The 15,357-nt window shown below is 32.5% G+C and overlaps 1 protein-coding gene across 1 annotated transcript in view; it reads left to right on the forward strand.

The window, feature by feature from the left end:
• Positions 1 to 1,169: 1,169 nt before the first annotated feature.
• The window catches only part of LOC131641378 (MADS-box transcription factor 23-like), a 28,895-nt gene continuing 14,707 nt past the window's right edge, over positions 1,170 to 15,357 (forward strand). The window contains exons 1-2 of the mRNA XM_058911687.1: positions 1,170 to 1,314; positions 1,595 to 1,810. Of these exons, the coding sequence (XP_058767670.1) occupies positions 1,629 to 1,810 (182 nt within the window). The 5' untranslated portion in view covers positions 1,170 to 1,314; positions 1,595 to 1,628. The remainder of the gene's footprint in view (positions 1,315 to 1,594; positions 1,811 to 15,357) is intronic.

Here is a 15,357-nt window from a genome sequence, read left to right on the forward strand (position 1 = left end):
ATAGAGTAAGATCTACATATTGGTTTACTATTAGAGGTTCATTCACGGAAATGCAACATTTGTTGAGCTTAATCATAATGAGAAGTATTTGTGTTAGACCAAAAACATGGGGGACTCAGATGTTATGGGTGATATATTCTGCACACGTCCTAATTCAGTGAAGCTTTTGAATATGTTTCATCTGGTTTTGATCTTTAATTGCATTTATAAAACCAACAAATATATGCTATCACTACTTGAGATTGTTGGTGTTACATCTACTAAGGTGACATTCCCCATTAGGTTTGATTACTTAGAAATGAAAGGGATGCAAATTTCACATGGGAACTAGATAAGGTAAGGATTTGTTCACATTCAAGAAGTTATTTTCCAAGATCATGGTGACTGATCGGAAACTTGCCCTGATAAATATCATTGAAGTTGTTTTTCCATCTTCGGTCCACCTCTTATGTGTTTTCCATGTTGCGTAAAATGTTGGTGCAAAGTGCAATGAACTTGTCGAGGTTAATAGACAAGGGTATATGATAGAACTATGTAATAAAGTCATGTATTCAAATACGATGTTTGAGTATAAATAACATTTGTAATATTTTGAACTAGTATGTCTTGATAAGACGCACCCACTTTGCGTCTTTATAAACTAAAATCTTCATAAATATATTGGTTCAAATGTATAAATATTTAATAATTTCAATTAATCACAAATATTAAAAAAAATCTCTCAAACAATACAATACTTAATTTAGTATAATTGGATAATATTCATTTCAATCATTATTATAATTAATAGTTTTTTTATAATTTATTAATATATTTAATATATTTAATTTTTATATAAATCAAATAGATTCTAAAAATAAAACTTTTTTTTATAATAGTGATAAAGTCAAAACTAAAAAATATAATTATTATATCAGCAACATAAAATAATAGAAAGGACAAATCAGACAATGTACTTGGCGCGAGTGCATGTTCGAGGCGCAATCTCACCCTTATTTGAAAAAAGCGCCATTTATTTTCCGAAAAAAGGAAATAATGTACTCATCTACGGCATGCATAATCTTAACACCACGCGTCAACAATGCAACGGTGATCGACACGAACGTCAAGAAACGAATAAAAGGACCCAATCAATTCCGAAATGTCAATCTCTCATTGGTCCACGTGGCACCCCTGAAAATACCACTGCTGGTTTCTACCCTGGTTTTCAGTCCACCAACCAAAACAAGTCTCATCACTTTCCTTATATAGCTATTCTCACTCATGGCAATTCAATCGCTTTTCTGTTATAACAAACCAACGCGTTTCGCACCGGTAAGTTCTCTCTCCCTCTCTCTCTCTCTAGATTTTCTCTCTCTCTCTCTGAGTCTAGATTTTCTTTCTTTTTCGAAAACTTGATCCGATTTTCCTCCATTTTCGGCTTCTTTCTCTTCTGAATTGAACTGCGACAACGAAACTGCAATATTACTTATATTCTCACAGGATCTACGTTTTGCGTTTTTTAGAATTTTTTTTTTATGTTCATACTTTTGATTTTCATGTTTTTTGTTATCTTGATGTGATTGAAGTTCTGATTCCGTTGATCTGTTTGCAGATTGTGTTTTTCTAGTTTGTTAGAGTTTATTTGAATGGGGAGAGGAAAGATCGTGATAAGGAGGATTGATAATTCGACGAGTCGACAAGTGACGTTTTCGAAGCGAAGAAACGGTTTGTTGAAGAAGGCGAAGGAGCTTGGAATTTTGTGTGATGCTGAAGTTGGAGTTATAATCTTCTCCAGCACTGCGAAACTCTATGAGTTTGCGAGTTCCAGGTAATTCGTTTTTAGTGTTTGTTTTACTGCTACTTGAACTTAGATCTTGTTTATTTATTTTTTTTGTTTCTATTGATCTGAACTTTTAAACTGTATGTTGATTTGAGTGTGTTTATGGTGTCAAGGATAAGAAACTGGTTCAGTTTTCATTTCTGTTATTGAAATAGTTATAAATAGTTATAACAATATATTAATGTTAATATTGAAAGGTGAAACTCTTGAATATGAACCAGTGATGCATTCTCCAAGGAAGCATAACTGTTACATAAATCAAGATTGAAAGTTAGAAAAAGTAGTATGTGAAATTTGTTTTGGAAAAAACTGGACTGGAAGTAGAATAAGCATGTCATTTATATAGTGTTATAAACTTATAATATAGGTTTAAGTCCCTTTAGATTCTTTTCCATATACAAATTGAAATAGGTATATACTACTTTCTATTACTCAGGCCTTTTTGGTTTGGTATAATATTTTATATGCGTCATCTTTATTTCTACAAGTGGTGACATAATTAACTTTTTATATACTATCTATAACTTTATTAATTAATGAAAATAATGTTAATGCTGCTTGGGTCAAATGAGAGGCATGTCCATGCTCTTTAGCAGTGAGATGTTGCACTGTCCCAAATAAATTAATAAGCCCATGGAATGTCAGTGTTAAAAACTTGTTTTATTTATTTTTTCTAATAAATGAATATATGCAACATAAAAATGTAAAGAGAAGTGATAATAGTATCAAACAATTATTTAGAATTTTATAGATACTGTCTTATTCGGAATTACACCTGAAATGTCCCCATAAAGAAAATGTTTGAATATTTCAGATTAAATTTATAAAACTGTTAATTACCATCTTTAAATTTGATCACTAATACAGTATACAAACACTCTTGCAATGATATGATTAAATTCAACTCTAAGGCAGTCGAATGGCATGCAATAATGTTATCCCACCCAGAATGGAGTATCCATCCCTTTAACTATTTTTTTGAAATAGGCATTTTAGCATCAAAAATAGGGCTGAAAAATAAATAGAGATAGGTTGGACTTGATTTGTTCGACTCAACTCATAAAAATTAGATCTATTCGAAATTTAATTTGAGTTTATCATAAAAATAACAAGATTTAGTTTGAATAGGCATTGATTCAAAAAATGATGCAATGCTTAAATAGGATATCTTAAGTAAGTATATATTTTTTTCTTCATGTGAGACTTCAATAGCAAAATTAGATAGAATTTTTTCTCATTAAATCACTTAAGTTGATTAAATCAATTAAGTTGATATCTGTGCAGAAACATCAGATGCGAGGGTGCAAATTTAAATGCGAGAATTTTTAAGTATTAAATATAATTATTACTAAATTTCAATTATGACAATTGTTTTTTTTTTTTACTTTTATACATAATAATATTCATAAGAATTATATACAATATTTATAGCTTTTGAATGACTATACAAGTTAATCTCTAAATTGTATATATATATATATATATATATATATATATATATATATATATATATATATATATATATATATATATATATATATATATATATATATATATATATATATATATATATATATATATATATATATATCATTACTACGAAAATCACATTTCTTATCAGTTGGAAAAGGACTTTCATCTCTGTTCGGTGGTCGAGATAACGCATAGTGTCATTTAAAGTACACATTACTTTTTCTCTCAAGTAACTGACCGAGGTAAAAAACTAGAAAACACACCATTATTTCTCTCAGGTAGATCTGCCAACCGAAGGGATAAGTAAGGTCAACGTAATTCAATATATACAGATGTGCTTCAAGAACTACACATCTTAGATCATTGACTTAATATTTAAACCTCGAGATCCTCTACCTTCATATATTTGATCATGATGACGAGACTTAAGAATTATTCATATAAAGTCTACTTTTGATAAATAATTTAAATAAAACTCAATAGCTTCTTTTATAATGTACCTTCAACAATCTAAGCTTTAGAACGATAATGCTTCTTTATATGCCCTTTAAAGATCTTCATGTGTCGTTCTATTGGAAACATCCACCTTAAATAAACTGGGTCACAAAATCTAATCTCGCTGACTAGATGAACAATGAAGTGAACCATAATGTCAACAAATGATGAAGAGAAACACATCTCCAATTAGCACAAGATAGTTGCAACCTCATGTTCCAACTCGTATAATTTTTATGGATCAATGACTTTATTCAGATAACATTAAAGAATAAGCACAACCTAATTATAGTTTTCTTACATTTTTTGGCAAGATGCCACGAAGCCGCAAGTAGAAGTTGTTCCATTAAGGTATGACAATCATGATATTTTAAGCCAAGTAATTTAAGATATTTCATTAATACATTGAGTTTGATACCATGTAATCACTTGCAAAAACTTTTTTTTCTTTTCTAGACAGACTGTGACATGCTGGGGGCAAATGTCTTCTATTACCCATTTTTTCTTGAGCTAACTCTTGTCGTATACCCATCTCCATCATATCTAGACGAACATTCTTACCATCTTTTGCCTTGCCTTGAATGTTTATAAGTGCCCCAAATAAATTATCACACACATTTTTCTCAACATACATAACATCAAGACACTTACATCGAATATAGACCAATATAGAAGATCAAAGAACACCGACCTCTTTTTCCATGTATTTTTCTTTGCAAGCTCTTTTGGATTATTTTCCATATACATATATTTGTAATAAATCTACACCTATATTAAATTAGATATGCATTTCTAAATCATATTTATAAACTACAAATTTTAACAACAAAAATTCAACTTACACACCTTTAAGAGAGATGTCAAGAATTTGATAAGTTAACACAACTTAAACAACAACATTAATGTTAGGTGAGAATGTAGATACAATAAGATCTAGAAGATTGGTTGATTAGACTATTTCCCTTAAAAACAATCAAATTCAAAAACAATTTTTTTTTGCAAAATTAGAGTTAAGGCATAGAAGCAAACGTAGTAAATGAATTCAATATCTTATGTTTCATCATTGTCACATAAATAAGAGATCAAACCAAATCATTAACTCAAATATATTTAAAGTTTCTTTAAAAAGCAATTTAAATCCATAAACTTAGAGTTAGTACACTCTTGATTTAAGAGACAAATAATCATCAAATTGAATGCATTGTACACCTACACTTAGATGGAAATGATGAATTATGCTTCACATACATGATATAATGTAGAAAATAAAGAGATACGGATAGAAGAATATACTCACGATATATAGTGGTTCGACAGTTCATCCTCGTTATGCCTACTCCACTCTTGATTTATCATAGGAAACAGTAACATCTTCCATTATGATAAAAGTAAAAGATACAAGTATTTAGTACAACGAATTATTATTAAACTGAACACTAACAATTAAACGCTTTTGCAAACACAAATCTAAAAAGTTAATTCTTCTTGCTAATGAAAATTACTCGACTGCTAACATTCAAAATCTTCAATGATATTGATCCATCAAACTTTATAGAGTCAACTGGCTCCAAGTTTCGATTTTGTAGCATCCTTTACTTGAATATAATGAAATCTTCTCTAAGTGATTGTTCTATCACCGAATAAGGATAACTCCCAAATTTATTATGTGGCAACCTTCACTAGGATCCACCAAAGTCTTCTTTGGAGAATGAAGAAAAACTCTTATCTTGCATGACAAGCACCAAGAAATAATGAACAAGAAATTATCCTTTATCCTAATACAAACCAAAAAACTTCACACAAAAAATATTAGATTCCCTAATGTACCAAAATCTCCTCTCATTCATAATATATCTCTCATTACCTTGATTTTAGACTTCTAACTTAAGATTCAAGCAATACTCAATATTTTAACTTCCATCCAATTTAAAAAAAGCCTAAAAACACCTTTATATGGATCAAACACTAATAAATTAAATGGAGAGCGAATTTAAGGTATATATCTAACAAGAGGCAAAACGTTACATGCAAATTATAAAAAAAATTATTCAAGCGATAAATAAAGTTACAAATACACGTAGAAATATAATTGATAGAATATTAAAATAATGATACCCCAACGGCAATTAAATTTTAGTTTCCTCCTTTTCAATGTTTGGAAAACTTGGGATATTATTATTTGATTTGACCGAACGTTGAAAATTGTAATTTGTGATCCTAGATTAAATGGATTCCTGCCATATTGAACAACATACAACAATTGATGATACACATGTGGAATCTTGAGCTATATAGCTCCTTCTGCATTAAATACTTAATGCGCGTAAATATCATGATAATATCACAACCCTTTCTCCCTCTGCATTAAACACTTAATGTGTGTAAATATCATGATAAGATCGCAACCCTTTATCCCTCTTTGACAAATATCAAAAAGAGATAAAGGCAAAAACATATACGACAGACAAAGAGATGGATCCAAAATGACATACAAGCCTATATGAAATGCCATACAATAACAGACCAGTTTAAATTTTGAACAATGCAATTGAACACATAAACGCACAATTTCACAAAATCAAGATGTGAAATAAATGAGCAGACAATGATATAAATGAAACATCAACAATAATCAAAAGGATGGCAAGAGCACGCCATAGAAAATATTATCCCAAATATCCAGATGATCATAATATGCGATATGTACCAGAAATAGTAATCGAAATAATCATAGTCATGAAAGAACAAAATATAATTAAGCATAAATGATAATGAGGCAACTTATGATATGATATGATATAATATTCTAACCTGTGGGAGGTTGGATGAGTAAGGATCAGGAGCAGGGTCAAAATCATGATCAAGGCCAAAACCCAAACCCTTAAGATACTCAATGGCTTTTTATGCTATTTACAAGGGTGATCATTCATTCTTTGCTAATAACCATATGGTCTTCCATTGCTCTGACTTCAATAGCTTTTGAATGAAGACGAGAAATCACATGCTCCTCTCTAATTTGGGCCGAAGATTGAATGTGATCAACATAAAAGTCCTAATAGACCTTCACATTAGAAAGCAATGCATCTGTAGTAGCAACAAAGGAGGGTCTTCCGGGAACATAACCTTCCAGAGCATTTTCATTGGCAACAAACTTGTCATCATATGACTTTCCATGAACATCCTAGTAATACCAGCCATCTCGAACCTTGTTGTATCTCATCAATTTGAGAGTAGATGAGTCAAACACCTTAGGACCTTCCAGAATATCATCAAGTACATAAGTCATGTTGTTAGAGTCAATGAGGTACTGCATAAAAGATGTGTAGAAAAAAGATCGCTTTGAAGAATTCCTGCAAACATTCATTTGTTCCAAAATGCTTTCACCCAGCTCATTTCCTTTTGCATAAGCAAAAGCCACATGAGATAGAGATCAAGCTCATCAACTCTAGCCCAGTTACTAGGTTATCTATACATCACTTTGACGACTACCTAGTGTAACATCCTCATGGGAGACTTCATTTGATTTATGTTGAAGTTAACAAAACCAATAGGATCTTTTAGAAAAGTATTGCAAATTTCCTTGACAAATTGAGCACAATCGAAATATGGAGCCTTGGACAAGCATACTTTCATGCCCTTGTTCTCGAGTCGAAATACAGTCTTAAAATATGTAACTGTGAATTTAATCAATTTCCTCTCAAATTGAAAGTGAATACCTCTAGAGGATATCTTAACACAATAGTAGAAAGCTTTCACATGATCTAGGATCAACTTTCGGTGGAGGTCAATGAAATTCAGGAAGTTGTGGTCCTCAAATGGTTTCAAAAAATAAATGTTTATTTCCTTTTCAACATCTTTGTCAACAAAGTATTCAGTTTCTACATGGTTGTTGAGAAAAGGAGAGACGTACGGTTTGTACTTGTGGTTAGATGATGACTTACTTTCAGACACAATGCTACTAAGTTTCTAGTATGAGCATTTTATTCAGAGAGATATGTGGGATCAAAAATCTTAGAAGGATTTGATGATTTTGATCCACTACCCAAAGCGAGGATATTGACTTTGGAACCTTTGGGTGTAGACATCTTTGATCTTCTTTCAGTAGGAGTTCTTGGATGGTTAAATATTGACCTCCTCTTACCTTGCTGCTTCTCAGACAAGTTTTAGATGTTTTCCATGATGATGATTTAAGAATGGAGATGATGGTTTAAGATTGGAGGAAATGGGTTTGATGAATGTAATGAGAGAATGAGATGGAAAATTTGAAGTGTAATGCAATGGGAGAAATAATGAAAAGAGAGATGAAATAATAATCAATGAATGTAATGATGATGAGAGAAACCAAAGGACCCGTGTTTATTTTGACATATGAAACACTTAGATTTAAGTAAAGGCTTTTATGATTTGAATCAGGAGAAAAACTCTTGGAGTTTGGTTCGAGTCAAACACTTTTTTGATTTGAGTCAACGTCACAAGAAACTTTTGTGATTAGAATCAAGAGATGTTTTGATTCGAGTCGGATGTCCAGGGGTAGAGTATCTTGAAACACTTTTGAGTTTGATTCAAATCAGGATAAGCTTTAATTCTAGTCAGATGTGTAAGTTAATTTGTGCGCCTAAGAGGGGGGTGAATTAGGTGATGGTATATTTTTGTCTTTTATTCTTTTACGATCTTGTTGAGTGTGATGAAAGCAATAAAAGCGGAAAATAAATGAACACACGATGTATACTGGTTTCCCTCATAGGTCGAGAGTACTCCAGTCCCCTTGCTAACTAGCAAGAGATTTCACTATAATGTTATGACTCTTACAAGACTCTTCCTAGTCCTTCTAAAGACACAATAACCAAGAACACCTTTCTTGGATTTCAATAAGTCCTTAAGAGAACACCCTCCCTAAGGATACCTCTTGTTTCCAAAACTATGGACAACAAGGTTACAACCTTACAATCTTATATCCACAATTGGAACAATAAGATGTAATCAATAAAAACATAAAGAATTACAAGTGGTTGAATATTTTTGGTAATAAGTAAAGTTTTCTCACAATAGGTTCTTATGTACTCAATGGAAATGATGAAGAAAATTTTCTAAGTATATGAAAGTGTATGCTGAAAATTTTCTTTCTCAAAAGAGAAGTTTGAACACAATGAATATTTGAAAGCAAGAGCACAACAAATGATTATGAAAATTGATGGTTGGAATGTGTTTTCAAAAAGAATCAAGAAGCCTTTATATAATGTTAAACACCCTTCCAAAAGGCTGCAAAAACATTCTCAAATGGGTGCTAACATATGACTTAATTTCAATTTCGTATGGCTGAAGAAACAATGAAAAGATACAATGTTTCAGTGGTAATCGGTTACCAAAAGCAGGGTAATCGGTTACCCACTCCCAACATTCACAATTTTTGAAATTTTTAACTCAGTAACTGATTACTGAAACAAGGGTAATCGGTTTCCCATACAAAAACCAGTGGGAATACTTTTCATAGTTTCAGTAACCGGTTACCATATAGGCAGTAACCGATTACTTCATCAAAAAAGCCAAAAAACATTTTGAAAAAAAAACTTTTGTGCTCAAATGTGTTTTAATCAAAAACTTTTTAAAGGTAATGCATGATATGAGTGAATTTTCCATTGATTACACAACTAGACCTAAGTGAAGTTTTCTTTAACTTATTTACCTTACATTTGATCAAGATATTTTGATGATTAAACTTGTATATTGATAAATGTCTTGATCCAAGTCCTTTGCCAAAAGCCATGGTGATGTTTTGTCTTCATCAAAAACTCTTGAAGAAGCTTGTCTTCACAAGACGTCCAAGGGAAAAATCTTTTGAAACACTTTTGAGTTTGAATTGAATCAAGAAATGATTTAATTCAAATCAAAGACCAAAATTTTGAAAAATTATTTTTGAATACATGAGAAAAAAAACTAATGAATACAAAATTGACACATGATTTTTTTTATAAAAAACTTTTATGCTTATAAGAAAAGAAATTAATGTTAATGAAGAAACATGTTATGCTCAGATGAATAAAGTGATCAAATGCGGGATATGTTCACATGATTTATGTTATGCATACAATCACATAGACATACACGACATTACAGGCACACATAATTAAGGTACGCTACAATAAGAGAAAAGGAGATTGAAACAATCATACCAATTTGACTATCTAGGCTTTAACTTACTACACACAAAATGATTAGTAAACGACAACAAACATAACAAAAGCAAACTATTATAAATCATATACGATTTGGATGTTATTTCTATTACATGTTTGAAGAACACTATCAAACATTCCTTTTCAAGATATCAGGTGAATTTCCACGTGAGATGTTCATGATATTTTTGATCATCATTGAATTGGAGAGCAGATGATTAGCTACTTCATTTGCTTGAATAAGTATTTTAACAATATAGAATAATTGATTCAACACTTTGACAACGGTATGGCCCCTTCAAAACTTAATTCTTTGAAATTCTTAGATACTTGTTGAATAATCAATGAACATGTCGAATTTCACAAAACTATCTTTCTCTTCTTTCACGATGATCTTGGAAGAGTAGGTCAACAAGGAAATGCTTTTTCCTTCTTTCACAGCTCTTTCACAAAATTAATAACATGAATAATTTTTAGATTTTCAAATAATCATCAGACACACTTTTAGGCTATGGTGCAATATTCAGGTCACCTGCGCACAACTCAAAAATTTGTTACTTCATCCTGGATGCATTTAATTTTAATGAACTTTCATCATGAAATTTAGAACTATTGATACATTAGTATTGGATTACTCAAGTTACTTTTAGTCATTTAGATAATGATGTGAACTAAGTATCCAGATGATAACTAAACATATTGAATCCTTTTTAACAAAATATTTTACAAGAACACTTTCAGGATCAAAAACTACATACTCAACTTTTAAAGTTGCTTAAACCTAGTCAAAAGACCAGCTCTGAGGCTAATTGTTGGATGATAATATAGATAGAATAAGGTTTAGAAGGGGAAGTTGAATAGAATGCCCCCCTTAAAAATAATTGAATTCAAAAATGATTTTTTTTACGAAATCATAATTAAAACACAGAAGCAAAGATAATGAGCAGAAGCAAAACATAGTATATGGATTCAACATCATATGTTTCGTTATTACCATAGAAATAAGAGATCAAACAAAATCATTAACTCAAATACACTTGTAGTTGCTTTAACAAGCAATTTAAATCCATAAACTTAGAATCAATACACTCTTGATTTAAGAGAAAAATATTCATCAAATTAAATTCATCACAGACCTACACTTCTATGATAAAACACTATAAGCAAGATCTAATTATAGATGAAATTTTAATGATGAATTATGCTTCATATACATGATATAATACGGAAAATTAAAAAGATATGGATATAAGAATGTAAACATGATATAGAGTGGTTTGACAATTCGTCCTTGCTATACCTACTCCAGTCTTCGATGATGTTAATCACTGGAAATAGTAACATTTTCCACTATGATAAAATTTAAAGGTACAAATATTTTGGTACAACGAATTATCATCAAACCAAGCACTAACAACACAACGCTTTAGCAAACAGGGATCCTAGACAATAATTCTTCTTGTTGGCATAAATTATTCAACTACTAACATTCAAGTTCTTCAATGATCATGATCCATCAATCTTGATAGATCCAATGACATGCTCCAAGCTTCAATTCTACAACATCCTTTACTTGGATCTGGAAAAATCTGATATGAGTGATTGTTCCATCATCGAAAGAGGATAATTCCCAACTTTGCTTTGTGGTAATTTTTGCTCTTTCTATATTTAAACTATAATAGTTTTATAAAAGAAATGTCATAGTCTCTCTCTCTCTCCCTCTCTCTCTCTCTCTCTCTCTATTTTATGGTATTCAAAGATTAACTCTGCCCCAAGGCCATGGCTTCTGATGGAAATTCACTTGACATTACTCTTCAATCATCATCTTTAACCTTCATCGCAAAGAACGTCTTTAAAACCTCCACGCAGTAGGTGACACTCGAGCTAGAAGAAAATAATTTTCGACCGTGGAAGAAGAAGATCGAAGGCGTCTTTCACATGCATAGTGATGCAGAAAGGCTGGCTACGTGTATCGAAAAATATCCAAAATGGATGCCTGCTATGGCGGATGAATACCATGCCCTAATCAAAATCAAAATTGGACTCTAGTATATCTCTCACCGGATTGTCAGGCCATTGGCTGCAAGTGAATTTTCAAGATCAAACAAAACATAGATGATTCTCTCAACGAGTACAAAATCGAAGTGGTAGCCAATGGTTTCCATCACCAACATGCCTATGACTTTATTAAAACTTTCTCTATAGTCGTGAAGCTTGTCACATTGTGTGTGATGCTTACTATAGAAATTTCAAAGGGATATTGAATCAACTTGATATGAATAATTCCTTCATAAATGGTCTATTGCACGAGGAGGTTTACATCCAGTAACCTCTTGAATTTGGGAGCTCAAACACAAAATTTGTGTGCAAACGTAATAAGGCCATTTATGGACTTAAGCAGGAACCTAGGGCCTAGTTTTAAAGGCTATATATGAAATTCAAAGTTGGGAATTTCTTAATACACCCTTATAGGGGTGAAAACAAACCTAAGAAAAACCGAAAATGCCCTTTGGAGATGCATCTCTGAACACACTCAAAATCAATTTTTAATGTGTTCGAAAATGCATCTCCAAAACCATCCTATTTACATGTTATTATTATTTGAACGTTGAATTCAAACATTCAGAGGTGTTTTCGGATGCATATCCTAAAACATTGTTGCTATATCAACTTGTTGCATGATCACCCCTGCCAGTATTTCATTCTCCTCATTTCCCCCATAACCAAAATCTATCACAAAACTTCAATCGTCCTCAATCAACTTTTCGTCTCCAAACCTAGTTTCAAGTGTTTATCATATCATTTGAAACATGCTCTGCTACAAAAATAGAATTTAACGGATTTATGTTTTTGTCCGTTTTAGATATGGTGCACCCCGACATGTTTCCCAAAGTTGTTGTAAGGGTTTCGGACAAGGTGAATGACGATGCTAAACCGGATGAGGTGAAGGACAGCGTTAAAAAGATTGATATCGATATAGATGTTCGACAATAATTTACAAATGATTAAATTTTTAGTGCTCGTCAACATATGCTTGAATGGGTCCGAATGGTAGCTAGCAAACTCGGGTTTGGCGTTGTGATTGGAAGATCTAACAATGACACTAGTAGAAGGCAAGCATTTGTAACGATGATATGCGAGAGAAGTGAAAAATATGTTCAAAAAATTTGGAAGTTAAAACATGATGACACCGAATCGAGAAAGTGTGAGTGTTTGTTTAAATTGCGCGAATACTGTAGGGTGGATGATATCTGGCGGTTTAATGTCATTTATGGTATACATAATCATGGGTTGGACACCAAGCTACAAAGTCATATTGTATGTCGGCTTAAGTCGGAGGAGAAGAAAATTAATTCAGAAATGTCGATAATCAAAGTTGCACCGAGAAACATACTTGCCGATTTGAAACGCAAAAGACCGCAAAGCGTTTCAAATTTCAGGTAGGTATACAATAAATGTTATTACCATAACATGGCGAAGAGAGGTTTGAGATCCGAAATGCAACAACTTTTGTAACTTTTGAATGATAACCACTTTGTTTCAAGGTACAGAGTGTGTGAGGATAAAGTCAATGTCCGTAACATTTTTTGGACTCATCTAGAAAGTATCTAAGTTGTTCAATATATTTACAACCGTCCTTATAATTGATTCAATGTACAAGACCATCAAGTATAGGCTTCCACCTCTAAAAATTGTTGGTGTCACTTCCATAGAGAAGACATTTTCTGTTGGATTTGCTTTTCTGGAATATGAGAAAGAAAATAACGTTACATGGGCGTTGGATATATGCAAGAGTTTGTTGAAGGATCACCAAAATATGCCTAGTGTCATTGTAACCGACGGAGATAACGCCCTTATGAATGCGTTTGGAAGTGTGTTTCCTACATCATATGCATTACTTTGTCGGTATTACAAAAAAAATGTGAGAGGTCGGCTCAAACTTGCGGTTGGCGCCAAAGAAATCAAGAATGAAGACAGAAACATGGTCAAATCTAGTGTTGTGTTGAAGAAGATCATGGATGCATGGACGAATAAAATAAATTCTTCTGCATACGAGTTGTATGTTGAGAATGTGGTACATTTCAGGAGCTTGTCAAATATCCAGATTTTCTGAAATACGTTGAATATACTATCTTGATCAGGTGAAAGAGAAAGTTTTGTGTGCTTGGATAGACCAGATTAGACATTTGGAAAACACAACAACTAATAGTCGAATATGCACATTCGGCGTTGAAGAAATGGTTGGGCGATAACAAGGAAGATCTTTGTAGAGAATGGGACACGGTGAACCAAATGCTCCAAAGCCAAAATAATGATATTCAAACAACTTTTGTTCAGAGCATAACTGTGGTAGAACACCGATTCAAAGACACTACTCTTTACTTGGAGTTGGTTCTCAATATATCCTAGGCGGGATTAAATTTCATTTTTCATGAAGCAAAGCGAGCGGATACAACGGGGCCAGATAGTTTAAAGTACAGATGTACAATTAGGAAAATTTATCGGCTTCTATATGCTTGTCTCATTTCAAAAAAGATGAAGTTAAATTCCCTCATACGAATGGACGAGGTCTACACTCATTGGAAAAGACTCTGATTTGATGACTATGGTGTGATGAAGGGCGATACATCGAGTATAACCATCGCAACCGAGTTGGAAGTGATCACGGATAGATTTTTTAAAGCGGATGACACTATGAGATTGCACATTAAAGAACAGTTGCGGAAAATCGCCTATCAAAAACCACTGATTTGAAACCTCATTCGCAACTATTAAAAACCAAAGGTGCCCTTAAAAAGGTGAAAAGTACACAAGATGACAATCAATAGAGCGAACTTCGTCTTACTATGAAGTTGTTGGTTCACATTTCCCGTATTCTCCAACCCTACAATCGCAACAACAAAAAATTCAACAGAGCTTGCATTTCCAAACCACCTCGTACACCGCATATAAAAAAAACCACTTACACCTCCGATTAAAAAACCACTACTTCCACTGTCTATTATCCACATTTATGGACTTTTTATGCACAAACACATTGAAAGTATCGTAGATGTGAGGGGTGATGGTAATTGTGGATTTCGGGTCGTGTCCGATTTACTTGGTAAAGGAGAGGAGAATCACACTCTTGTGCGCCAAACACTTATTTCGAAGTTGACGGTGCATAGGGAACTTTACACACGACTATATGGAAAAAAGGAAGAATTCAATAAAATTCACAATGCTCTTATTCCATGTATTAGCAGTCTCGTACCACTTGCAAAGTGGATGTGTTTCCCTGAAAGGGTGTGCATCGATCTAACGAGATATAATTTTTCGAAGACATTTTTCCCACTTCGGAGTCGCCCACCTCAAGACCCATCTGGCTGCATCATTTGTATTAGGTATCTTAGA

Source organism: Vicia villosa, unplaced genomic scaffold, assembly GCF_029867415.1.
Source record: "Vicia villosa cultivar HV-30 ecotype Madison, WI unplaced genomic scaffold, Vvil1.0 ctg.003703F_1_1, whole genome shotgun sequence".
In the NCBI taxonomy this organism is placed as follows: Eukaryota; Viridiplantae; Streptophyta; class Magnoliopsida; order Fabales; family Fabaceae; genus Vicia; species Vicia villosa.